A 27,447-nucleotide genomic window follows, 5' to 3' on the forward strand; every position below is an offset into this window, starting at 1 on the left:
AAAAGCAGATTACCCTCCATAACATGAATGGACCTCATCCAAACAGTTGAAGGTCTTAATAGGAAAAAACTAACCTCCATGGAAGAAAACAGAATTCTGCTAGCAGAGTCTCCCCTGGGTTTCCAACCTGCCAGCCTTCCCATACATTTTGGACTTTCCAGCTTCCATGATTGTCTGTGTTCTCCTATCCCTTCTTCTGCACGCGCACGCACGCACGCACGCACACACACACACACATCCTGTTAGTTCTTCTCTAGAAAGATCTGAATGATACACCTACGATTTACTGAGCACATATGTAGGATTCAAAAGGCGGCAAAAGAGACGTGGCCCTGCCCTCAGGAAGCTTACAGCCAATAGAGAGAACCATTCAACACGGAATTAAGGAGATCAGTTATCTATAGGGTAACGAATGCAATGAAGGGAAACTTGGGGTGCTATGAAAGCACCCTAATGGGGCACCTAAGCAGGGAAATCTTCCTCAAGGAAGTGGCATTCCTGCTTGGAAGGAACCAGCCAAGCAGAAGTTGAGCAGAGAACAGCAGAACCTCCAGACAAGAGCAAGTATTCCAGGCTGGATGCCATTTTTGCCCACGCTTTGGCCACTTGTACTGGGAACCAGAGTGGATAGCCTGATTTCAGCACAGTGTAGCTGGTGGTAGCCTGATTGGTGTTTTCTTAATCCTGGAGTCCTTTGGGGCCCCTGTAGGGTGCTAATTTTTACCACATTCTATAGAATACGGGATGAAGTAGCTGAAGGTAGATTAACAATCCCTGTTCTCTGACCTCCCCATTTCCTATGATTTTTAGCTTTCCACTGCTTTATATGGGACTTCCCTGGTGGCTCAATGGTAAATAACCTGCCTGCCAATGCAGGACACTTGGGTTTGATCCCTGGGTCAGGAAGATCCCCTGGAGAAGGATGGCAACCCACTCCAGTATTCTTGCCTGGAGAATCCCAGGGATGGGGGAGCCTAGTGGGCTGCCGTCTGTGCGGTTGCACAGAGTCGGACACGACTGAAGCGACTTAGCAGCAGCAGCAGCAGCAGCACTGACAAACAAAAACAACTGCTTTACTTGACAACACGGTGCAGGCAGTATTTTATTGATCAGGTTTTTAAAACTGTACCCTTCACTGAAAACCCTCTGATACAAATATGGTGAAATGCTTTTCTCAGAATAGTCAAATCACAGAATAGATCAGGTTCACAATGGCAGGGTTAACTGTCCCTCAGCTCATTTATGGGGTAAGACATTCCCAAAGGCCCTTTGTCCTCCTTCCCAAATTCAAGGGGTGGGATGGGGTGGGGCAGGTGGCTGCTGAAGAAAAAAAAGCCCAAAAGATTCCACAGAAGGAATGGCTACCCACTCCAGTATTCTTGCCTGGAGAATCCCAAGGACGGAGAAGCCTGGCGGGTTACAGTCCATAGCATCACAAAGAGTAGGACATGACTGAGCGACGAACACTTTCACTTTCAACCTCTCTGGCCTTACTGTTTGAGGGTCAGAAAGAGCCAGGAGCAGACTGCTTAATGATGATGGTTGTAGGTTAGGAATTTGCTAACTGATTCCACACTGCCTGGTCCCATGATCCCCCCACGTGCCACAACACACATAAGCCTCCAGAGAGCCATGCCTGGCCCCCAGCAGCTTCTCCACCTGTACCCGCTGAACCAAACTCACTACATGGTCTCAATCCTCTGCCTTTTGCCCAAGCTGGCCTGAGCTGCTCCAGCCCAACAGCGATGCTGTAAGTTGTCAGATACAGACAAGGGTCATAAACACAGTGTAGGTGGTGCTGCTCTGGGGGTGGGCAGGGGACCAGGGATTAAGTTGGGCTATCTGGGAACAGCGATGGAGCAGGCAAGAGTGCTCTTACCCTTGGCAGGCATACTGTTGTGAGTTCACACTCCGGAACGTGCAGAACTGAACCTACAAACCTAAGAAGCTAGCACTGGAAACAAAATGATTTTATCATCAGTGGTTTCAGTAAGAACAAAACCTCTGATTAACTACAGCTGGTATACTGCTCCACTAATGAATCCACCAGATATTCATTGTTGGTGGTAAAGAGATCTCAACTAAGCTGCACATGGACAAAATTTTTATATGAATAGTTGGCTATAGTGTGGAACACACAGGCAAGACCAAGGGAACAGGAAAAGAAACTTGGAAGGAATTTTGTCCCTGCCATGGTTTGTGGATGATATGTTTGTGTCCCACCCCCATCCCCCCCACTCCCAATATCATGTAATGAAATCCTACCCCCCAAGGTGATGGAATTTCGAGGCGGGGACTTTGGGAGGTGGTTAGGTCATTAGGGTGGAGCCCTCATGAATGAGATTAGTGTCTTTATAAGAAGAGACAAGAGAGCTTGTTTGTGGTCTTTCTCTGCCCTGTATCATGTGAAGAAATGACTGCGGGCAAATCAGGAAGAGCGCTCTCATCAGATACAGGCCTTGCCAGAACCTTGACCTTGGACTGCTCAGCCTTCAGAAGAGAGAGAAACACGTTTTTGTTGTTTCAGCCACTCAGTCTATGGTATTTTTGTCATAGTAGCTGGAACAGACGAAGACAGCATTACAGAACAAAGCTAAACTGAACTTGTAAAGGATTATGAAAGAACACAGGGAGTGTTGTGCCTCTCAGAAGCTAGACAATTTTTATTTCAGAAACTATTTAACAATCTAAGCAAAATATGTTTTGTTTTTAAGAATGTATCGGAATGATTTCCCCTCCATAATGATACATTTCAGCTCAATGAAGCAGGAGAAAGGAATTCAAATGTTTTGTTATGCCAGTCACTGAGTAGGCAGGAATAGCATTTCCTCCTCTGAGGCACAGAGGACACCTTTCTAATTAACTCAGCAGTTTGGACTCACCATTTTTTTTAATATAAAACATTACTATCAATCCTATTTTAATGGGATAATTATAGCAAATCATGATCAACTTTTCTTTCGGCCATTAGCAAGAGAGAGACATAGAAAGATAAGACGTTAGAAATGTTAGTTTAAAACATACCTACGCTTCCCATACTCTTAATATCAGTAATTGTTAAATTGAGTTGACCCTGACTAAAATGTGGTTTTTGGACAAAGAATGATCAAAAGCCTTATTTTGGCATTACAATCCATCTTATTGCCCTTTGTTTAATTGAGAAAGTGGCATTTATTCCAGAGAGAATTCCCTTATTTTATCTTGTGTTTCCATTCCATAAGTCAGGGTGCTAATTAGGGATTACAGGTATTCTGAGAAGCCCCACACCCATCCTCCAATTATGCTAAAGGTTTATAGCCTTTAAAAAAAAACCCGTAGAAAAATCACCTTCTACCTCCTGCCACACAAGTGTGTGCATATGTGTACATACACACACACCCCTCTCCCATCATCTCAATTCCTTTAAAAAGTCACAGACTCGAAGCTGAAGTCACAAAATTGGGGAAAGTTTAAGAATCACTCACTCAGGGACTTCCCTGGTGATCCAGCGGCTGACACTCTGAGCTTGCAATGAAGGGGGCCTGGATCTGATCCCTGGTCAGGGAACTAGGTCGCACATGCCACCACCAAGAGCTTGCATGCCACATCTAAGGCCCAGTACAGTCAAATAAATAAAAAATGTAAAAAAATGAACTACTCACTCAATTCTGCCTTAAAGTCTTCACGACTCACAATCGTTTACACTCCAAAGCTTAAACTTCTGACTTTTCCCACAAAAATGGGTTGACAAGTTACTTCATCTTGTTGGGCCTTAGTTTTTTCATATGCAAAGTGAGAGGACTGGACAAGATGGTCTTTGGGAAAACCTCTCAGGGGGAGATGCTGCTGGCACTTGCACAATGCCAGAGTGCCAGCACCAGGCAGCATCTTCTCCCCAGCATCACCCTCCCAGGGCAACTCAGTGCCGAGGAGTAAGCAGGGCCAAAGACCACCAGGGTCCTTCTTGGCCGTGCTGGGTTTCACTGCTGCTTGGGCTTGCGGTGAACTGGGGCCACTCTCTAGCTGAGGTGCTTGGGCTTCTCACTGTGGTGGTCTCCCTTGTTGCAGATCATGGGTTCTTGGCCATGTGGACTTCAGTAGTTGCGGCACTGTGGGCTCAGCAGCTGTGGTTCCTGGGCTCTAGAGCACAGGCTCAATAGTTGTGGCCCATAGGCTTCATTGCTCTCCGGCATGCAGGATCTTCCTGGAACAGGGATCGAACCTGTGTTTCCTGTACTGGCAGGTGGATTCTTTACCACCAAGCCACTAGGGAAGCCCCACTAGGGTCTTGTCCTTCAGATGTTGTTGGTGCTTTTGCCTTCTTATGACAGCTCTATCATGCAGGATGGTTCCTACGCTGCACTGAATGCCTAGTTAGGATGCCTAGTACTAAACAGAATTACCATAAAATACTCAACATTTTTTGAGTGTTCTTTATGTAAGCTGGCACTGAAAGAGTACAAACTTCCTCCCTGCTTACCCATGAATCATTTCATGCAGTTAGCTCTGTGTAGATACTTCAGGCAAAGAAAACCAGAAAATTAGTGTTCTATATATAATGTTAATGTGCCATCCTATCAGAAATCTGATGTAATTAAACTGAAATGTGCTGCTTACCCTTCTCTGTCTGCACTTAATAATGAAGCCAACAGAAAAATATATCCATACAACTTGATCAGCCATCCTAAAGGCAGTCATATCAATAATGAAGAACAAAAATGGCCCTCATGCTTTCTTTTCCACGTGGTTTACTATGACTTTCCTGTCCAGTAGCCTTTAAAGGAGAACATCTTCCCAACACTTTCTGTCTTTGCAAGAATGAGCCTGCTAAACTCAAGAATGACATGGCAGCAGCTGTAGAGAAAAGTCCTGCCTCATTACTTAGCCGTTCAGGTTGGCTCCAGGACCAGTGGGGCCCTCCCAGCAGGGCACCCACAGTTCCTGAGCTTGGGGGTCCGGTGTTGCAGCAGCATACCATGCATGCTCAAGGGAAGGCGGGCTCTAGGAGAGATGCGGACGGCAGAGTGGTGATGGTGAAGAAACCGCAAAGATTAATGAGTCAGGACATTTTCTTCAAGTCTCCTTTCTCTGGAGATACAGGTTGGAGAAGGGGTCAAAACAAGAAAGAAAGAAAGGAGAAAAAAACCCAAACTAACTACAGGAGCTTAGCCGACTCAACCAAAACCAACAGAGCATAGAAAAGAACTGTAATTAGGGAGTGGAAGTTCACATGAGTTTATTTCCCAGAAGAGCTAACAATTCAATTTTCAAAGCTATCAAGCCAGCTATCCTGATGAATGAGCATGTTTTATTTAGGCAGTCTATTTCTCCCCAACCCACAAAAGCACACCAAAATAGAAAGCTTAGATTCCTTTCTACTGTCTGGCATGTTTAAGGGAGTGGGGAGAGTAATCCCTGGTGAGTGAGCAGTGAGATCCAAAATTTTCCATCACATTAGGACGCTGGAAATGAATGTTAAAGGCTGACTCAAATCTTTTCTCTTTGCTTTGGTAAAGTTTTAGGATGAGGAAAGGAAGAAATGATGAATTTTATCATTTGCATACTATTTCAATAACTCTGACCTTGGTGAGTTGGAAGGCATGAAATTTTCTCCTTGGTATTGCCTGGCATCACTTCCTGAACAAGCAAGAGCTATATTGGCCACTTCTACTTGTTGAACAAATGAATGAGAGCTTCATTAGAACTTTAAAAAAGATCTTATTTAAAATTTTAATCAAATTTTCAGTTTTATTGTTATCCTCTTGTAATCAGAACATAAACTGAACGGGAATCTTGGCTTCTTCTTCCTTACAGTGTCACAAGGGCTTAGTAATTGAATGACTTCTGCTCTAAAAATGTTAATAAATCTGTAAAGGGAAAGAATCTCTACTGAAAACCACACATGGTTCATTTATTTTTTTCTATCCTATAGTCTACACACCAAATAAGGGGAAGTTTAGAATTAAACTAAGTCTAGACAATATAGGACCTGGTAACATGAGCCAAGCAGTGAGTGAGAGTGAGTGCGTGTTTGTGTGCAGAGGGGGAGATGTTATTTAGAGAATATGCTTTATGTTTTGTTGTTGTTCAGTTGCTAAGTCACATCCAACTCCTTGTGATCCCATGGACTGTAGCACGCCAGGCTCCTCTGTTCTCCACTGTCTCCCAGAGTTTGTGCAAATTTATGTTCTTTGAGTCGGTGATGCTTTCTAACTATCTCATCCTCTGCCACCCCCCATTTTCTTTTTGACTTCAATCTTTCCCAGCATCAGGGTCTTTTCCAATAAATCAGTTCTTCGTATCAAGTGGCCAAATTATTGGAGCTTCAGTATCAGTTCTTCCAATGAATATCCAGGGTTGATTTACTTTAGGATTGATCTGGTTTGATCTCCTTGCAGTCCAAGAGACACTCAAGAGTCTTCTCCTGCACCACAGTTCGAAAGCATCAATTCTTCAGCACTCAGCCTTCTTTAAGGTCCAACTCTCACATCCGTACATGACTACTGGAAAAACCACAGCTTTGACTACATGGACCTTTGTTAGTAAGGTGATATCTCTGCTTTTAACACACTGTCTAGGTTTGTCATAGATTTTTAAAAAATAGGGTCAAAATATGCTGTAACAGAGTTTGAAAAGTAGTGCTAAATAAGAGGCAGATGACTGAAAATCAAGCTCTGGGAAGAAGGGCTTCCCAGGTGGCACTAGTGGTAAAAAAACAAAACAAAACAAAACAAAAACTGCTTGCCAGTGCAGGAAACATAAAAGATACAGGTTTGATCCCTGAGTTGGGAAGATTTTCTGGAGAAGGAAATGGCAACCCACTCCAGTATTCTTGAAAGGAGAAACCCATGGACAGAGCAGCCTGGCAGACTACAGTCCATAGGGTCGCAGATTAGGACACAACTGAAGCAACTTCACACGTGAAGAAGAATAGTGGCTCCCACCTATATTCCCTAAGAAAAATAATCTAGCCAGACAAGTAAGTCTGTTTCTAAACCACAACTCTGAGGACTCCTCAGAACTGCCTGCCTTGGGGCTGCACTGTCTACAGAGAAGTCTTAGTGAAATGCTTCAGAAATGCACAGATGTACGGGCATGAGTGGTGGTCAGGATCCAGCATGACGGGCACCACAACTCTTCTTCTACCCAGAAACTAGGCAAAGGGGGGTCCCCAGGAGAAGAAAACAGCATTTGTAGCTCAGGAGAGGTGGCTGAGGCTGAACGCCAGGCAAGCATTTTCACAGGAGGCTGGGGTCCCTGGAGACCAGGATATACACCCCTTCTCCCCTTCGCAGGCATGTGGCCCAGAGCAGCCCATCAGCTTCTGTGTACTGTCCCCAGCGGTGGTGCCTCCTGCAGTACCTGGAACACAGTATGTCTACAGATACTCACTGAGCAAACCGAGTATGACAAGCCCACCTCAACCTGGTTCCAGTTCAATTTTCCATAATTCTTCATGTTTCTTTCATCCAATTTTTATGATCTTTTCAAATTCTAAAGAGTCTGTTCCCTTGCTGCTATTGTTGTTCCGTTGCTCAGTCATATCTGGCTCTTTTGCGACCCCATGGACTGTAGCCCGCCAGGCTCCTTCGTTCATGGAATTCTCCAGACAAGAATACTGGAGTGGGTTGCCATGCCCCCCTCCAGGGGATCTTCCCAACTCAGGGATTGAACCCGCATCTCTTAACATCTCCTACATTGGCAGACGGGCTCTTTACCACTGAGCCACCTGGGAAGTCTTCCCTGTTGCTAGCACACACCTATAGGAGTTTTCTTGTATTCACAAAGCATATTTGAGGGAACAAAGGCAGAGAGTTGGTGATTCCATTCTTTCAAGGCATTCTTGGAGATCATGGAGGAAGAGAAGGTCTCTTTTCCCTTCATGCTTCATGCATTTCCTTTCAGGAATTCTTCTAGGAAAAGGAGAATTAACCATCCCTAATGTAACTGTCCGGAGAAGGCAATGGCACCCCACTCCAGTACTCTTGCCTGGAAAATCCCATGGACGGAGGAGCCTGGTGGCCTGCAGTCCATGGGGTCGCTGAGAGTCAGACACGACTGAGCGACTTCACTTTCACTTTTCACTTTCCTGCATTGGAGAAGGAAATGGCAACCCACTCCAGTGTTCTTGCCTGGAGAATCCCAGGGATGGGGGAGGCTGGTGGGCTGCCGTCTCTGGGGTCGCACAGAGTCGAACACGACTGAAGCGACTTAGCAGCAGCAGTAGCAGCAGCAGCAATGTAACAGTCACTATCACCACTCTCACCCTTGAAAGCATATATGCCCCCATGGTGGGGCTGCAGGGCCAAATACTGAGTGAGTTAAACAGATAATATACGCTTTGCTCTCGAAGCTTGTAATCCAACACTAAGAGCTCTGACATTAATCTGTGACACACTAACAAATGAACCTTAAACATGGATGTTAATTAATTGTGCAAACAAATTTCATGAAGAGCTTTTACTGACTTAGGAGAAGGAACCATTTTCAAACAGATTAGAAATATCATTTACATAAAGTCAAACCCATGAAATATAAACAGGGACTAAGCTGCTTTGATCCACTAATCATCTTTATCTGTTCATTAAGAATGTCTCTGCACAACCACTTAGTACTATAGCTTCTTTATATAACTTGAAAGTTAGACAGAATTACTTGAAGTCTGTGATTCCAAGTTTTCCTTAAGTCAAACATCCTTCATCTTGGTCCAAGTCAGTGAGATGTCTAAGACTGACTATTAAAATGATGAGACTGTAAGTGCTGTCAGGGCAGGGATTCTGCCTGTATGTCCATCGTGGCAAGCCTAGTGCTCAGCACAGGGCCTGACACATAGAAAAGTGAAAATGTTACCAGCTCAGTCATGTCGGACTCTGCGACCCCATGGACTGTAGTCCACCAGGCTCCTCTGTCCATGGAATTCTCCGCGCAAGAATACTAGAGCAGGTAGCCATTTCCTTCTCCAGGGGATCTTCCTGACCCAGGAATCGAACTCTGGTCTTCCACACTGCAGGCAGATTCTTTACCATCTGAGCCATAGAAGATGCTCAATAAACATTTGCTGTGTGCCAAGTATTACTCTAGGTGCTGGGGATTCTGAGATATTTCCTGTGTGTGTATGTACTGTGCTTCAGCTCCAGGTACACTGAAGTTACCCAAGTCTGTCCATCACTGTGGTCTCCAGAAAAGCTTCTGCCTCAAGAAGCACTTGGCAGCCAGCAATAACTCTGGGTGGAGGGCCTGGTGGGGTGAGGGAGGAAAGTTCTTGCTGGAGACAGACGGCAGTGGGATGAGAGGAGGGGAGGGTGGGGCACTCCTGACTTGCTATGTGTCTACCCTGGCCCATCACTGCCCTTTCCCTCTCAACCACGATTCTGAAAAGGGAAGCCTGTCCTCTACAGGATGAAGGTGACTGGTTCCCAGTTCATTCTGCTGCCCTTATGGTCCCGTTACTTTATTGTCTCCACTCAAGTTTTTAAAGGTCACGTGAAACAGAAGGGAATAAAATGTCTCACAGGTCCTGACCCCTGGGTTTAACTCAGGGGGCACTGGGAAATCTCCTGCTCCCTCAGGGCCTCAGTTTTCCTGGGGGTAACTGTAAACGAACCCACAAAAGGTGTCTTCGGGTCTCCTGAGGAAGTCCTCGGTGGTTGAAGATGAGAATTGGGGCTGGGCTGGACTTGCTCCTCACTGGGCCTCAAAAACCCCACCCCCAGGTTAAATAACTGAGTTACCAAATTGCCAAATTGAGAATTTGGCAATTCTATGAAACTTTTATACTTCAAATGTAATAGTGGCAATTCTTTATGTTCTATATGAAACTCCACTGTATTTCTTTGAAATGTTAATATGTAAATTGTGCAACAGAGATAAATTGACAGGGATTTTTCCATATAGGTAAGAAGAATGCTGATGCTGGGAAAGATAGAAGGCAGGATGAGAAGGGGATGACAGAGGACGAGATGGGTGGGATGGCATCACTGACTCGATGGACATGAGCTTGAGTACGTTTCGGGAGATGGTGAAGGACAGGGCAGCCTGGCATGCTGCAGTCCATGGGGTTGCAAAGAGTTGGACACGACTGAGCAACTGAACAACAACAACAAGAATGCTGGAGAAGGAACTGGCAATGCACTCGGGTATTTCTGCCTGGGAATATGCCTGGGAAATCCCACGGACAGATGGGCTACAGCCCCTGGGGTCTCGAAGAGTTGGACACAGCTGAGCGACTCAGCACAAGAATGCAGTTCCTCATAGTGGTGGACTATCAGGGTGTGAGAAAAGCATGAGCTGGTAAATGGACCTCCGCTAAGTTCAGGCCACTGGTGCCAGCGTGGCAGAGTCATGGGCGTCTCGCACTCTGAGAAGCACACGCCTCCGAGGGAGGAGGCAGGAGGAGGTGTACTTCTCTACCTCTGGTTTCAATCACACACGTTTTCAAGTTAAAGTATATAATGACACTGCCTTCCAGAAACCATACCCCCTCCGGCTGTCACTTCCTCTCCACCAGTGCCTACGTCTCCATGCTCAGCTGGAAAGCTGCCGCGAGGTCGATCGTCAGGCAGAAGTCACACCTGTCATCTTCTGAGACACTCAGCCTGATAACCCCACTTCCATGGACAAACTCTGGCTTCCTGCATTCCTGGCTGGTAATGTCACCCTTTCTCTCCCATTCAAAAGAGCACATTGGACTGCAAATGAGTGAGACGGACAGTATTTTGCTTTTAAAAAAAGTAAGGGTATCATTTGTGAGCTTTAGGTTATGAATGACTTTAATATTAGTTGTAGGTATACCTGGTCTCATGCTGCTTATCTTACTTATATGTCTATCTGATCACTACATATAGTACATCTTGGAATCAAGATCAAACCAGTGCCCCCCAGATTATTTTCATTCAAGCCCTGGCTCATCGTGGCTGCAAACAGTCCTTCTGATGGTTAAGGCCCCTCCTGATGCCCTGATCCTTTGTCTCAGAATTCCAGGAAGGGGCGCCGGGATTGGGGAAGCAGGGACGGAAGGTCCTATGCTCGGGGCCCAGGTCCACCTGAATGTATATCTGCAACAACCATTTTAGAAACCACAGACTGGGCCACTGTCACAGACGGAGGAGGATGGTTTCTTATGTGGTTCATTTTGACGCATCCTGGACAGGGTCATAGTGGGGGTACATGGGTGCCCCAGGTTGGCTAATAGTTGGCTACCTCTTTAGAGTGACAGCAGTTAAATACTGGTTCACATACACTCAGAAGAGAAGTAGGAAGGAGAGCAGGAAAGGAAAAGGACACTGCAGTGGGAATTTGATGTCACTTTGTTCAGGGTGGTTCAGCTTTGGCATTAAAGTTCCAAACTCCTCTTAGCTAAACCAAAGTCCATGCACACTTAAAAATAATTCAGACGGTAAATTTTCTGTTATGTGTACCTTACCACAATTAAATTAAAAAAACATTTTTTTAAGCCCTGCTGTTACTTGTATCCATCCTTCTTAGAAGGCAGTCTATCAGCCATCCAGTATGACCTCCGTGTGCCCCCAAAGGGGTGCCACTACCACCCATGTGAGTCCTGCTCATGCGGTTTCCTCCATTTCCTTCCATGGCTGGTGATGCTCAGCAGCTCTTGTAGGCTGAGCCCAGGCCACTGCCCTGCTTCCTCGCTTCCTGCTTTACCTCTGGGCTTAGGAAAGTCCTATCCAATGTCATGGAGCATTCCAGGATTGAATGCCTTCCCTTAGAATAAGCATTATGGACTGTAACCCACCAGGCTCCTCTGTCTGTGTGATTTTCCAGGTAAGAATACTGGAGTGAGCTGCTATTTCCTTCTCCAGGGATCTTCCCGATCAAGGGATTGAACCTGCATCTCCTGAGTCTCCTACATTGGCAGACAAATTCTTTACTGCTGAGTCACCTGGGAAGCCCAGAATAAGCATTTCTTGGGACTAAAGAAGGAAGAGGGCACAGTAGAAATTCATTCAATAACTGATTTCACTTTCTTAAAGAAGGTACTAAACTGATTTTTGGGCTTTCCCTCATAGCTCAGTTGGTAAAGAATCTGCCTGCTATGTGGGAGATCTGGGTTCGATCCCTGAATTGGGAAGATCCCCTGAAGAAGGGAAAAGCAACCCACTCCAGTATTCTGGCCTGAAGAATTAATTCCATGGACTGTATAGTCCATGGGGCCACAAAGAGTTGGACACAACTGAGTGACTTTCACTTTCAAACTGATTTTTAAAAGTTGGACCATGTGTCTGACAGAGATGGAGGGAATACCTGAAGTAAAAATTACTGTGTGCAAAGACCAGAAAGAATATGGCATGCTTGATACTTGGAGAGGAGTTTGGTGTAGTTGGTTAGTTGGAAATAGAGTGATTAAAAAAAAAAAAAAAGAATATTGCTCTATTCAACATAATCTTAAAATGTAAACTTTGTTGGCAAGAGTAGCAGAGTAGATTAGCAAGTTAGTACTTTCCCAGTGGGTGGTGAAATTGAGGGTGGTAAGATATGGGAGGAAGCAGGAGAAGAGAGAAAAGCAGGAAGGAAGAAGGGCAGAGGGCGTGGGGTAAATTCCAGAAGGACCACAAATCAGGCTGAGGCCACTGAAGACCGTGAACCTGGGAATAACCTCATTGAGGGTCAAGGGGAAAGGGAATCAGTGACCCAAATGAGGAAAATCTTCCAGGAGTTATGTATGGATGTGAGAGTTGGACCATAAAGAATGCTGAGTGCTGAAGAATTGATGTTTTCAAACTGTGGTGCCAGAGAAGACTCTTGAGAGTCCCTTGGACTGCAAGGAGATCAAACCTGTCAATCCTAAAGGATATCAACCCTGAATATTCATTGGAAGGACTGACATTGAAGCTGAAGCTCCAATACTTTGGCCATCTGATGCAAAGAGCCCACTTACTGGAAAAGAACGTGATGCTGAGAAAGATTGAGGGCAGGAGGAGAAGAGGGTGACAGGGGATGAGAGGGTTGGATGGCATCATCGACTCAAGAGTTTAAGCAAACTCTTGGAGGTAGTGAAGGACAGGGAAGCCCGGCGTGCTGCAGTCCATGCAGTCGCAAAGAGTCAGACAAGACTAAGCGACTGAACCACAGCAACAACAAATAAATCTTAGTCCACATAGTTGAGCAGTCACTCCCCTCAGCAAGACCTACAGCTTCCAAAATGAGTGCTGTTGAGTCTGGTGAGAGACTGGCGAGGTGGCATGGTCCAGCCTACTTGTGATGAAAGCAAAAGAAAGAAAACAACCACCCCTTTCTTCAGCTAAATGTTTTTAATAAGTCCTAGGTTATTTATCCATTGAAGAGTAAACTGTAAGTCACTTCACCCAGACGTTCACCTCAGAAGAGAGAGTTAAGAGATGACATATAAAAACAAAGTTATCCTAAACACAGCTGAGCCAGGTCTTGAAATGGTGTCCCTACATCTCATTATGTGCCTCATCTCTAAGTAACTGTAACAATTCAAAATTGCGTTTCTTGGCTAGAACAGCACACAGCAAATGCTCCCCAGAAATCCCATCAGTGGTCTGGTTCAAAAGAAGAACTTGTGATTTCTCTAACGGGGAGGAACAATGAAAGTGTTGCAGGGAAATGACAGAGCATCTTTATGTCTTATTCCTGTACGGTCTCTTGGTCTCTCCTGCTTCTGCCTTCCATCTTTTGTGCTTTGGGGTATTTTCTTTAATTGGTTACACTTCTGTCAATCAATACAAGGCTGAGGTGGTTTTTTTTTTTTTTTTCTGCCAAAATCAAACCACATCTCCAATAGATGGAATGTCTTAATTTACCACTTATAAAGGAAAATTTTACAGTCCTTCCCAATGAATTTCATTTTGTGTCCTTCTCTCCCTGTCACCTTCTTGTTTTAATTATCCAACTGAGCCCCCATTCTCTTCCCTGGCTTTGACACAGAACCCCACAGTCGAAACCTGAGTGGATACGGCCCAGGTGCCTACCTTGCCCAGGCCTGGGGTGTCCTTCACCTTGTTGACGGCCCTCAGCAGGCAGGGCGGGGCCGGGGGTGGGGACGTCTGGAGAATCCCGCTGAAGCTGGTGGCAAAGAGAGGTGGTTCAGCAACAGAAGAAGTGGAAGGCCGATGTTTCTTCTTCTTAGATGAGAGATTTAACTTCTGGGCAGCTCTGGAGGGAAAAAGAAAAAAGACCATAAAGGAAAAAGTGTGGCACAATCAGACATGCTAGGGTCACTTTATGTCCTTTCCCTTAAGAAGCCCCTAGTTCTTACTGCAGTAAACAGTTCTCTCTCTTCCTCCGAGGGCCAGGTGGTAGCCCCTAATTGTGACCATGTTGTGCATGCCATGCTGTGCCACCGCTTCAGTCATGTCCGATGGTGTGACCCTATGGACTGCAGCCTGCCAGGGCCCTCTGTCCATGGAATTCTCCAGGGAACAATACTGGAATGGGTTGCCATTTCCTCTGCCAGGGGGAAATCTTCCTGACCCAAGGATCAAACCCACATCTCTTGCGTTTCCTGCACTGAAAGGCAGGTTCTTTGCCAGTAGCACCATGAGTGAACCCAGGGAGCTGCCCGATCCTTCACATGGCAGAGCAACACCATGACCTCACATGGTTCTGCAGCCTCCATCCACAAAGAACTGCTTATTATCCACGAACATTCAGCTTAAGCATGAATAAAGCTGGCCATCTTTGGGGATAAGCAGTACCAATTAGGTTAATCATTTCATAACTTCTGGTATAAACTCAAGTGTGAGAGACCTTATGAGTTTCTTAGAAACTCTAACACGTTGTAAAATCCAGACTGGTCTGAGGAAGAACCACGTGGTGACCATTCAAGGTATGCTATGGATGTGATTGTGGAAGAAAAACACAGACCCCAGTGCAGTGGGGAAATATAAATCAAGCTGCTAAAGAAACATAACACCTAATCAGAATTAGGAAGGGTCCTGAGACTAGGGGCAGCTCATGAGGAAAGCAGGCTTTTGTGCAGGGTGCTCTTTCACTACAAAATGCAATTCATGGGCAAGAGCAAGGGGTGACAGAGTCAGAACTCACAAAGGTGGCAGAGGATGCAAACGAAAAGGTGGGAGGGAGGGCGCTGCCGTCGTTAATAACATTTGTTGTTCTCATCACATCTTCCCTCATTAGAATGTCCTCCTGCTGCTGCTGCTAAGTCGCTTCAGTCGTGGCCGACTCTGTGCGACCCCAGAGATGGCAGCCCATTAGGCTCCCCTGTCCCTGGGATTCTGCAGGCAAGAACACTGGAGTGGGTTGCCATTTCCTTCTCCAATGCAGGAAAGTGAAAAGTGAAAGTGAAGTTGCTCAGTTGTGCCCGACTCTTAGCGACCCCATGGACTGCAGCCTACCAGGCTTCTCCGTCCATGGGATTTTCCAGGCAAGAGTATTGGAGTGGGGTGCCGTTGCCTTCTCCGTAGTGTCCTACAACATCTGAAATACGACAATCTTATCATAGAGGAGAGGGGAAAATAAGGCAAAGGCACAGACTATAACACACTTACTTCTAGATTCATTCTTGGTGTTCTCACACTATATTCTTGTTCTAAGAATTCCAGTTTCCTTACCAAAGGTGAAGAAACATTTTAGCTGCTGCTTAAAACAAATGGTATTTTGTTTTGATGTATTCTACACATCAAAACCTTATAATCCATCCTGTGTTTTTACCAACTGCATAACAAGTCACAAGCAAAGTAGCTCAAAAAGATTAAATCAGCATTGTTTCCACCCCTCCCCACTTCCCACCACTTTCCCTCTTCATGTATGAATCTTAAAGCTCTGGACTGGTTAATTTTAATTTTGTATCAGTAACTGGCATGCTTTTGACAAATCTCCTGAGCTACAAAATGGCCACTGCACAAATACAGCAAATAGAATTACCACTTCAAAGCTTAATTTTTTTCTTAGATGTGAAATTGAACATCTTTTTCACAAGAGTGATTTTCAGAGGACTGATGCATGAAGAATGACAGATTTTGATGGAATGATACCCTAACAGTCCCAAGGCCAAACTTAGGGACCTCTATAGTGAATCTATGTAAGATGATGAAAAATGAAGGGCACTAGAAGGACATTTCCACAGTGCTTTCTTTCCCCAATCAGCAAAAAAAAAAAAAAAAAAAAACACATAGGAGTAATTTTTTCTCATGCTTTCATTGCCACTCTTTCTGATACTGCCCCTCTAAAATTAAAGGTGAAGTGGGATTGTTCGGTGACCAGTCTGGCGCATCTCTTGGGAGTTTTCATTACTCTGTGGGATTTTCTCCTTGAACAAACAGTGACTCATCCAGAGGTGTGTGTGTGGACATCACGTTCTACTGACAGCAACCTCTCACTGCTTTCAAGTCAGGGTGCCCACAGACACAGGAGCGTTAGGAAGAAGGGCGAAGATGATGATCTGAACTGAATGGATCATGTGCTTATCCATTCACGTTAGGATTCTTTCAGATAGTGGTAAAAGGACCAAGGAATTGCTGTGGTTCACACTTCCCCACCAGTTGGGGGTTCCTAGTCCAAAAGTGGAGACAGAGAGGAGAAGGGAGTGACACTTTGAAAGGCAGCTCGGAAGAGACGCTTTTTGTCATTTCTCTTATCTGTACTACCCACACCCACTTACTCCCCCCACATAGACCCTGCAGAGGAGGAAAGAGAGGGTCCTTGAAATTAAAGTGTATAAAGGGCATTCCCAAGGAGCCAAGGTTTCATTCCTCTGTCTCTCTCCTGATATTAATATAATGTTTGATATTTGATATTCATATAATATCAAAATTTTGCTCTATTACTAGATCAATCCCAAAAGTAGACAAACATGCTGCTATTTCTTCTGTCTTCAGAAATAAAACACAGGTCTTTCTCTTCATCCTTCTTACCCAGCCAGCTACCGTTCTGTTTTCTTGCTCATCTTTGCAGCAGAATTCATGGAAAGTGTTGTTTTCTCCAGTTCACCTCCTCCCATTGCCTATAAACTCTTCCCTACCAGGCATCCATCCCATATCTCCTCTGACACAGCTCTTTTCAAGGCCACAAATGACCTCATGATTGCTAAATGTCATGGTCCTCAGCCCCATTTTACTTGACCTATCAGAGGTCCTTCTGATACCCTACTCAGGCCAATATTTTGAATCTCAGCAAACTTTGTAAAGAAGATACTAACAGTACTCCCATTTAACAGACAAATAAATGAGTCTTAAAGAGTTAAATCCAAAGTCCTTTGAGTATCTGACTTTATTTGAACATCTAGCTTCTTCAGCCACTAGGTAGGTGATAGGTAAGTTACTTAAATTCTGATAATGTTTATATAAAGGGTCCAGCATAGCACCCGAGCGTATAGTTGGTACTTAGTAATATTATCATCATCATTATCATTATTACACATATTATCGAGCCTCATTTCTGCATAGGAAGACAGAACAAAAAAATTATTTATTTTATAGACGTTTATGAAATTAAATAAGAGTACAGGTAAAGGGTTTAGTATACAGGAAGTACTTAATAGATGGTACTTTGAAGGAATATAATAATAAACAGTGGAACTGAGACTGAATCTAGGTCTCTGTTCCCCATATTGCATCAGATCATCTCTGAACAGGTAGAAAAACAGGCAGCTGAAATGTAAGGGCATTTGTGGGATATAAGTAAAGGGGGCATCTTTCTAAAAATCGGAGTAACCCATTAGTGATGGGTCTGCTTCTTGAAATAGCTTTTATCATCCCAAGTGTCCAAGTAGTGGCTAGAAAGCCATTTACAGGGAATACCAGGGAGATGAAAGCAGGCACTGGGAACGTAGTATGATTTCCAAAATTTCTTCCGATGCAAAGACACTGAAATGATCCCTGAAATCTCTATTCCATTCAGGGAAGCCTCTGTTGGCTTCAATGCAGAAAAACTGTAATGCAGAAAATTATTTGAGAATACATAAAAACTACTTCCTTCTTAAAACATATATGAAATTTCAAGGGGGAAACTTTGCTCACATCACAGTTACAAAAAAATAATACAAAACCTAAAGCATATATATGAAATAAGAAGTATGCTAGAGCTTAGAAATCACAGTTTAGAGCCATATATTGCATAAGAACATTTTATTTTCATTTCGACATCATCCTAACCAGCTATTTGATCTCTATTTTATATGTTTCAATTTCTTGGAAGCCAGCAGCTTCTGCTGTTTTTACAGAGCACTTCAATGACACACAGATGGGCCAAGTTTAAGAGACAGAAATCGTTCATATACACTTGTATTATTCAGTGGCATAAAGGAGCAGCAGTCATGAAAGAATTGAAAAGGTAAAGACATTTTGGCTAGCAATTATTTTGTGTAATTAATGCCTCACAGGTTCTTTTTTTTTTTTTTTTTAAGGGACAGGAACAGACGAGTATGTCGTTTGATAAGATTTTAAACAACAAAAAGTTAACCTAAAAACTGTGAGAAGTAATATTTACTTGACTCATTCTTGGCATGGACTGTATCACATATTTCCTACAGCTATTCAGCCCTGCACACATCTTTAACTATCCCTGGGCTTCACTTAATTCTCTGAACCTTATTTCAATTAAAAAAAAAAGTGGCCTCTCCAGCAGGATGAAATTAATATTCACTGAACAGCTATAAAGAAAGTGACGCCACACCAAGCATTATCAGTCTGAGGAGAGGAGCAATAATGTGAACTTGGCAAGAATTTAAACCTAGCGAGCTCAGTGCTTCCCTCTGGGCTCTACCCTTTCTCTCCATCCTTACTCGTCTCACACAGGGGACAATTATCCTAACACATCAGTGTGATGCCATCCGAATTCAGGAATCAGTTTAGAATTGAGATGACCTTCAAAGGGGATGGTTCCTTGTTCCCCCTGGCCAGATCTACCCAGATCAAAAAGAAAGAGGTAAATAATTATCTAGTTAATTTAATTGGTTTAGGTGGGGGAGAGCTTTAGATTATACAGATCAGAGGTGGGAACTTATAGGGTACCTTTTTCTTTTTTTGCATTTATGTGATAGACTATTTGACCTTGGATTTTCAGAATTATGGAGTGTTTAAATGGCAAGCCCTTCATTCTAAACGCATCCCATGAGAATTAAGTTGGGGTCTACCCCGCTTAGTGTCTAGAGTTTACTAAAATATTGCCCTAACAATATTGTAAGAATCGTTAGCTTCGTGAAGAATAGAACTCTCCTTAGAGAATATCAAGCAGGAATATCAGGTAGTACAGTTGTTTTTCTAAGGATTCTTCATCCTTTAAAAAATTCTAAGTACCGTGTTTGCTAACAATACTCAGAGCATTTCATCCTGTCTGAAGGGGGTGTTCAACTGTGAGATGATCATATAGGTGGGTGACAGCTTCATGAAAATTAAGAGGTCATTCAAACTGGGTTCAAATAAATTGAACCCAAGCAATTGACTGGTGAGACATCATCTGAAAAACTGCTCAAGAGGAGGGCAGGGTGAGGCCCTTAGAACTGCCCCATCTGTTGCCCAGAGAGGGTCCTGACCCAGGAGGGAGATGAGAGTGGTAAAATCGCCAGCGTCAGCAGGTAAAAAGACAATCCACGTGGCAATTTAAAGTGAAATGGCCAGGGCTGTCATAGGCTCCGATGGCTTATGCGCCATTATAAAATATTTCAATGCTCTGAGGATTAAGACTGTCTGGTAAATGAGCAATGACATGACAGATCACAGCAGCTCCCAGGAAATCCATGGGGTCAGAGACACAGGGGTAGAAGAAAATAGAACAGATTATAAATAGGAAGGGTGTGTGACAAGAACCAGTGGTCTGAGGCAAAGCCCTCTGGAAATAGTTAAGATATCCATCTACGTGTTAAAAAAAAAATCAGTTAGCCTTCATTTTGAAATAATGCCTATTTAAAAGTATTCCGGCACTGCCATTTCTCATTCTGGAAATTCTCCAAACAGGGAATAAAAAGCGTCCTCCTTCACCTTTCCATTTTCTAATTGGCTGTCACTGAGGTCATTTCCATGCCTCCGGAGACCAAAAAGCATATGGGTCTTGGGGTTTTTCAGATTTTTATGTAAATGATCCATTTCATTAGTGTAGGAAGATAATTCATGACATGACTTCAAATAAAATGTTTACTGCTAGGAGGCAAAACATGGCTGACGGTTAACCTCAAACGATATTGTATTAAGACACGGCAGCCAGACACTATTATAATTTGCAAATAGATTGATTTTTGCAACTTGCTGCACAGCATTACCCCAGAGTGATAATCTCTATGAATTTACCCCTATTCTTCTCTTAAAACTTTACCCATTCAAGGTTTCTACAAGTTGCCCTTATCAACTCCTTAAGGCTTCAGCAATTAAGAGGCAATTGAGAGCCTATGTCTTAACACTTAATGAGACGCTGCTGTGCAGCGTGGTCTTTCCTTCTGGATGCCATTAGTATTGACTTTATCACTGCATTATTACTGACGTAATAATAGCAGAAATAAAGTATACAATAAATGTAATACACTTGAATCATCCCAAAATAATCTCCATGACCCCCGGTCCATGGAAAAATTGTCTGCCATGAAACCAGTTTCTGATGCCAAAAGGGTTGGGGACCACTGGTGTGTACCCAACTCAGGGCTTCTTAATTGATCCAGCCTTTGGAATTAAAGGAACATATGCAAAGTCCCAAGACTATGTATCTGAAGTTCTAGAAATGCTTAGACCTTGGAATGTTTCACTCTTTCTAAAGCCTTTTTCACATACTGTCACATCCATCACACTCAGTCCTGTGAGACAAGCAGAGAAGGTGTTTGTACCACAAAGTACAGACATAAAAAGCCAGGGAGGCACAGAAGTTACCTGATTTTATCTACACTCATAGGACTAGTGATTCTTACAACTGAGACGAGGATTTGCATTTTCTGCTTTAGACTTAGGGTCAGTCTACCACTTCATGCTGTTTTGCAATGTGATAAATAGAAGCACTTATTTTACTTCATTTGGGCCATATAAAACCAAATGATAATTATGTGCCTAATAATGAAGACAGAAAAAAAAAGCAGTTACATAGTTTTGTATGTAACTCAAATCAAATCATATATAAGCATTTACCAATTACTGATCTAGTTGCTTAGCAACATACCTTCTCATCACAGGGGGGAAAATGTCTCAGCTGAGTGAGTCAGGTCATGCCCAGAATTAGGATATGAAAGGCAAATTTTATGAAAATGGTTTCTCAACTCCTGCAATCCCAACCCAGAGGGAGTCCTTGCACGACAGTAACAACACCACAACAACCACCACCACACACCATTCTTCCATGCCCTTCTCCACTGCCTCATACCTCTCCTTCTACAGACACAAAAAGAATGCTGGAAGCTGCTTAGAATGCATCTCAGTGCTCTGGAAACTGAATCAATCAATCAATGACAACTATATACTAAAGAACTATGCTTCCCTGGTAGCTCAGTCAATAAAGAATCTGCCTTCAGGGCAGGAGACCCGAGTTCGATCCCTGGGTCAGGAAGATCCCCTGGAGAAGGCAACCCACTCCATTTTCCTTGCCTGGAAAATCCCATGGACAGAGGAGCCTGGTGGGCTGCAGTCCACAGGGTTGCAAAGAGTCAGGCACGACTGAGTGACTAACAATTTCACTTTCAAAGAAGTATGCAATTAATAGGCTATGCATGTCAGTCAAGTCATCGCTGAGTCACCCCACAGGTGCTCTGTGTTCAAGAGTCTACTCCTAAGCTGTGGCTATGAGAGGAATCCACACCACCCACTATTACTGAGAACTTCCACTGGCTCCCTAGAAGCTCGGAGGAGGTAGAAGCCTTCCTTACCTGAACTGCACATCATTCACTCATGCCTAGAGGTACAAAACAGGGAAAAAGCAAAATTTGAAAACCCTTCTGTTGGTGAATACTGCTAATCCATTCCTGTCTGGATTTTTTTATGGTCAAAGTGAGAATAATAGAGGTGAATGAAAATACAACTAAAGGCAAAAACAATGGGATGAAAAGAAGCCCTTTCATAGGCTAACTTTTCTTTTACGAAAGCTATTCAAAGTAAAAATCTCCTTTGCTGGAAGCCAGGTACCTAAGAAAGTGTTTGCTGAGCCAAGATCCTTATGTGAAAATAGAAATGTTTCCATATGCTCAAATAAAGCAGGAAATGTTTAATAATAAAAGAATTAGCCATTGACATGGAAGGCTAAGGGCTTCCCTGATGGCTCAGATGGTAAAATGATCCACCTACAATGCAGAAGACTTGGGTTAGATCCCTGGGTTGGGAAGATACTCTGTAGAAAGGAACGGCAACCCACTCCAGTATTTTTGCCTGGAGAATTCCATGAACAGAGGAGCCTGACAGGCTACAGTCCATGAGGTTGCAACGAGTCGGACATGGCTGAACAACCAAGCACGCACTCATGGAAGGCTAAACAGGAGTACAAAGCATGAATCTGTTATTTCCTGGCTGAGGAAATGTGGACTGTAGGAACACAGATACACACTGTGGCAGTGGCAGAATTTACATCCTGCTGAGACCCTTTGCCTCCATATTTCTGATGCTCCGTGTTCTCAGGGCTCAGGTAAGCTTCCTTGGTGTCCACAGGGATTTGGAGCATTTTAAGAAAGACTCTTCCACTCGTCTTGCTGGGAGTTAAGCCCTTTCAGCTCATTATACAGCAGCTGCTGCTTGTTCTGTGTGGGCCCCCAAGCTCCGCTTGCCTCAGGCGCCTGGCAGCGGGATACCAGGCATGGCGGCCGATCTTGGCAGCTTCCTTAATATTTCATGTGACGGGGCTTTGAGGGAGCGCCTTCACTAAAAGCCGAGATGCCATCTTCGGGAGGCTAGGTTCCAGGGCCCGAAAGAAAGCTGGGAACCTCTGCTCTAATGAACTTAATCTCATCTGGAACTTGACAGTTGGTGCCATACTCTTTCGGCAGCTTGGGGACATGTGGGCTTTCTTATTACACTTTTCTATTCCTGGGTGTCCAGCAAACCCAGTTGGTTAGACCAGAACACTGCTGAGACAACCAGCTCCAGGTCAAACCTAGAGGAAAACGCATTAGAAAGAGGGAATTTCTGTGTCCAAGACTCAGTGACCTCAGAAAGATGCAACTCGCTTCAGGCCTCATGAATCTTTCACATTTTGAGAGGGCTCCCCACTCTTTCAAGGACACTGGAAGACTGAATAAACCAAAAATGGTCCTAAACTGATGTGTAATATGAAGATCTACAGCAGTGGTCCCCAACCTTTTTGGCACCAGGGACCAGTTTCATGGAAGACAATTTTTCCACAGATCGGGGGGCCAGAGGATAGTTTTGGAATGATTCAAACACGTTACACTTACTTGCACTTCATTTCTATTATTACTACATCAGCTCCACTTCAGATCTTCAGGCATTAGATCCTGGAGGTCTAAAGAACATACTGCCAATTTGTAGGCTGCCTTTGATACCACGTGGAAGAGGAAATGGCCACCCATTTCAGTACACGTGCCTAGAGAATTTTCCATGGACAGAGGAGCCTGGCGGGCTATAGTCCATGGGGTTGCAAAGAGGTGGACACAACTTAGCAACATGTATGACATATATGAGCATGTATGACATACATATCAGTTTGTGACTCCACAGCTGTTAGCTTCTTTATTTCACTGCTTCACTCCATGCAGATGCACAAAGCTACATTTTCTTCTCACCTGCTGACCTGACTCAGTAGACTCCAACCGGCCAGGGCACATACCTAAGAACTTTACCAGGGATGGAAAAAGTCTAACGGGCACAGAAGTCTGGAGGTGCGCCTCCAGGATCCTCTGCTCCAAAGATGTTCACTACAGATGTCCTGGACGAGGCCACGTGAGGGGACAGCACAAGGCAAGCCCACTGCCCCATCCAGGGGGGACACAGCCTTGCCCGCTCTCTGACCAGTGACAGTAGCCACGTACCTGGGTTTGAGGACGCAGCCCCAGCTGCACTCCAAATCTCCCTGCTCCTGCTCTACAGCCTGTGCCAAGCCTAGGTCTTGGTCTTCTCAGACTCCTAACCTGGCTTCCTGATCTGCATCTTGCCTTCTGCTTGCCAACTTGGCTTCAGCTTAGAAACCTTCTGCTTCGGCAGATCTTTAGGTCCCCGGCCTGATCTGCCCAACCAAGCCTCCTCATTAGTACCTAGGAAACCAGCTAGTTTCTAGCCTCCTCCAAAGAGTCAGGCCTTTGCAAACCGGGCTCAGCAAATAAAAGAACTATAAACACTGAGGCCATCGGACCCTAGTCAGTACAACTGTAGTTGAAAAATCCATCCCAAACTAGGTATATACGATTGTAGTTAATTGCCAGTATTGCTATCTTTCACAGACATGAATAATTGAGGACTAGCTGGTCTTCTTGATTGGAACTGATAAACATGTATCTACAACTAGCTATTTCAGCTTCTTATAAATATAGACAGAGAAAAAGACAATCATAGGCTAATTAAAGCCTATTCCTTAGGAATGCCTGTGTTTGATTTTTCTGCAGAGAAACAATTGTCCATAATATATGTATGGATATTGACTACATTGCAAGAAATAGCTAAAATTAAGGTTCCTTCAAGGAATAAGCATATTCCAGATAATTTGATTTCAAGACTAATGAATCTAATGTTCTTTTCATTACATCATGCAGCCTTTTAGATGCTAACTCCAGTAGTTTCTAGTTAAATCATTTATATATATGCTAATGCAATGTTCAAAGGAAGAAACCACATGATCTACCATAAACAGAGAGCCCATTTAAAAGTCAAGAGTGACCACTAATTCCCTAGTTTCCCTTAATATTTATCTTACTTAGCTGTTTGGTAGAAAATTATCTTAAAAAGCATAAGAAACTGAAAAGCAGTTGTTGTTCATTTAATGTCTTTATTTTAAAAGAAACAGTGCTTTATCCTCACTTTCCCCATATTTTGATCATGTGAAATTAAAAACTGACATGAAATTACATACTTCAGATATAATTTGCTGCCTGAAGCAGCAAGCTGCTATCAAGGTGTGATAGCTAGAAATGGACAGCAATTGCAGAGAAAACAAAGCCTTTAATCTGTAACTCTTTGCTCAATACCTGTAGCTCTCTCACAGCAAAGATAATTAATTGTCAATGCTGGGTGACACACTCTGTGGTTTGGGGGCTTCTTGGTTAATTAAACGTGAATATATGCTAGTTTTGTTTGCTAATGGAAGTAATTTCTTTTTTCCCCTTTAATATCAATGTTTCTTTTTATTTAACAAATTATTTGGTATAGTTGAAATCTGAGGAAATCATTAAGTAAGTTATTTCAAAGAAAAACAATTTGCTAGGGGTCTCTGCATTTAAAAAAAAGTAGGAACCACACACAGCAGTGGTTCAGAATGCCTGCCCTCCACCTCTGTTGCAAGGTCAGGCAACCCCAGATTCGGGGCAATCTTTTAGACTGCTGATACTTCAGCAGCCCCACTTGAGGGAGAGAGGTAGAAGGAAACTCACATCCCTTCCTCTCGTATTTATTCTACTGCCAGGTCACTTGGAAGGGAGTCTATGCAGATTGTTGAAAAACATGGCAAAATCACGTTGCAGATATACAGTACCATGTGTAAAATAGGCAGTTAGCGGGAAGCTGCTGTATAGCACAGGGAGCTCAGCTTGGTGCTCTGTGATGACCGGGAGGGGTGGGAGAAAGGTCCAAGAGGGAAGAGACACATGTATACACACGACTGATTCATGATGTTGTACAGCAGAAACTAACACAGCATTGTAAAGCAATTATACTCCAATTAAAAAATATATGGGTGAACTCATCGTAGGCATGTTCAAAGGCTCCAAAGCAGAGGAAAGGAGGCAGCTTTTGTTTTCAATGAAGTTGAGAAGCCATCTCCATGGAGCAGACAGCATAGAGGAGAGATTACTCCAGAGCAAAATAACTTGTGAAAGGAGGAAGAATCTATAATAATCATGGCCAGTTAGGACTACAGGGGTTGGCAGAAAGGAAGGAAATTCTCACACATGATACAACATGGATGAACCTTAAGGACATTATGCTTAGTCAAATAAGTCAGGCACAAAAAGACAAATACTGCATGATTCTTCTTGTATGTGGTACCTAGAGTAGTCAAAACCAGAGAGACAAAAAGCAGCATTGTGGTTACCAGGGACTAAGGGAGGCAGGGAATGAGGAGTAACTGTTTCATGGGGATGGAGTTTCAGCCTGATAAGATGAAGAGGTCTGGAGATGGGTGGTGGAGATGCTGCACAACATGAGTTGACTTACTACTACTGAACTGTACACTTAAAAATCGTTAGGACGGGTAAGTGTTGGTTGCTCAGTCGTGTCCGACTCTTTGCAACCCCATGGACTCTAGCCCACAAGCTCCTCTGTCCATAGACTTCTCCAGGCAAGAGCACTGGAGTGGGTTGCCATTCCCTTCTTCAAGGATGGGTAAAGCTATGTATATTTTACCACAATAAAATTTTAGTTTGTGGTTTGTTTCCAGGTTTCAGCATCAGAAAACGACAACAACAAACTATGGGGCAGTTCTTTTTGTGACTTTGCATCAAGGCTGCTAACAAAGACCTGTGCTTTACTTTTTGTTGCATGTTCTTGCTGATTTGATGAGTCTACATGAGCAAGGCAGGGAAACAGGAGGTAGGCCTGGGTGCCTGTCTCCACTGCCAGGACATGGACTTGACCACCAAGGATGGATGCTCTCCACCCCTCCCTTTGCACACTGCATCTGGGGTTGTTGAAATCTGGACATGTACATGTGTGTGCATGTTGTGTGTGTGTGTGTGTGTGTGTGTGTGTAGCATGAGTATGGAGGGAGGAGGCAGGGAGAATAATAAAGAAATTAAATAATATAGAATAATAAACAAGATAATGCAGTGGATTCCTCCCAAGTAATTCACATCTCTCTCAGCTCAAGTCTTTATTGGGACTTCCCTGGTGGTCCAGTGGTTAAAAATCTGCCTGCCAGTGCAGCGAACACGAGTTTGATCCCTGGTCCAGCGAGATCCTACATGCCACACGGCAACTGAGCCCAGGAGCCACAGTTACTGAAGCCTGCACGCCCTAGAGCCTGTGCTCCACAACGAGAGAAGCCTCCACAACGAGAAACCCATGCACTGAAACTAGAGCGCAGCCTCCACTCACTGTAACTGGAAAAAACTGCATGCAGCAACAAAGACCCAGAGCAGCCCAAAAGTCAGTTAATTAAAAAATAGTCTTAATTACATTCTTGTTACTTTTTTGTCTTATAGTTAAAAAGTGTTTTTGAGAACAATGATCAAACAATTAATAATTAAACTGGTATAAAGAAAAAACTATTTTGAAATAAATTACAGGCAATGGAGAAATTTGTCAAAATACAACGAGGATTTAGTTCAAATTTCCTGGTTAACTCCATAAAGAAACTTGAGCCATGTTAAACTGCACATTTTACTATTGTTTACTTTAGTGGGCCTATTATTTTTTAGGCAGGTGAAATCTAAAATGGGTAAATTAAATTTTATATGCTGTAGTT

The 27,447-nt window shown here is 43.7% G+C and overlaps 1 protein-coding gene across 2 annotated transcripts in view; it reads right to left on the minus strand.

Moving 5' to 3' along the window:
* The window catches only part of KIF26B (kinesin family member 26B), a 525,171-nt gene that overhangs the window by 142,387 nt on the left and 355,337 nt on the right, over positions 1–27,447 (minus strand). For both annotated transcript variants that reach the window (XM_024976712.2, XM_024976713.2), the window contains one exon: positions 13,932–14,115. In XM_024976712.2, the coding sequence (XP_024832480.1) occupies positions 13,932–14,115 (184 nt within the window). The remainder of the gene's footprint in view (positions 1–13,931; positions 14,116–27,447) is intronic.

This window comes from Bos taurus, chromosome 16 (assembly GCF_002263795.3).
Source record: "Bos taurus isolate L1 Dominette 01449 registration number 42190680 breed Hereford chromosome 16, ARS-UCD2.0, whole genome shotgun sequence".
NCBI classification, from domain to species: Eukaryota; Metazoa; Chordata; class Mammalia; order Artiodactyla; family Bovidae; genus Bos; species Bos taurus.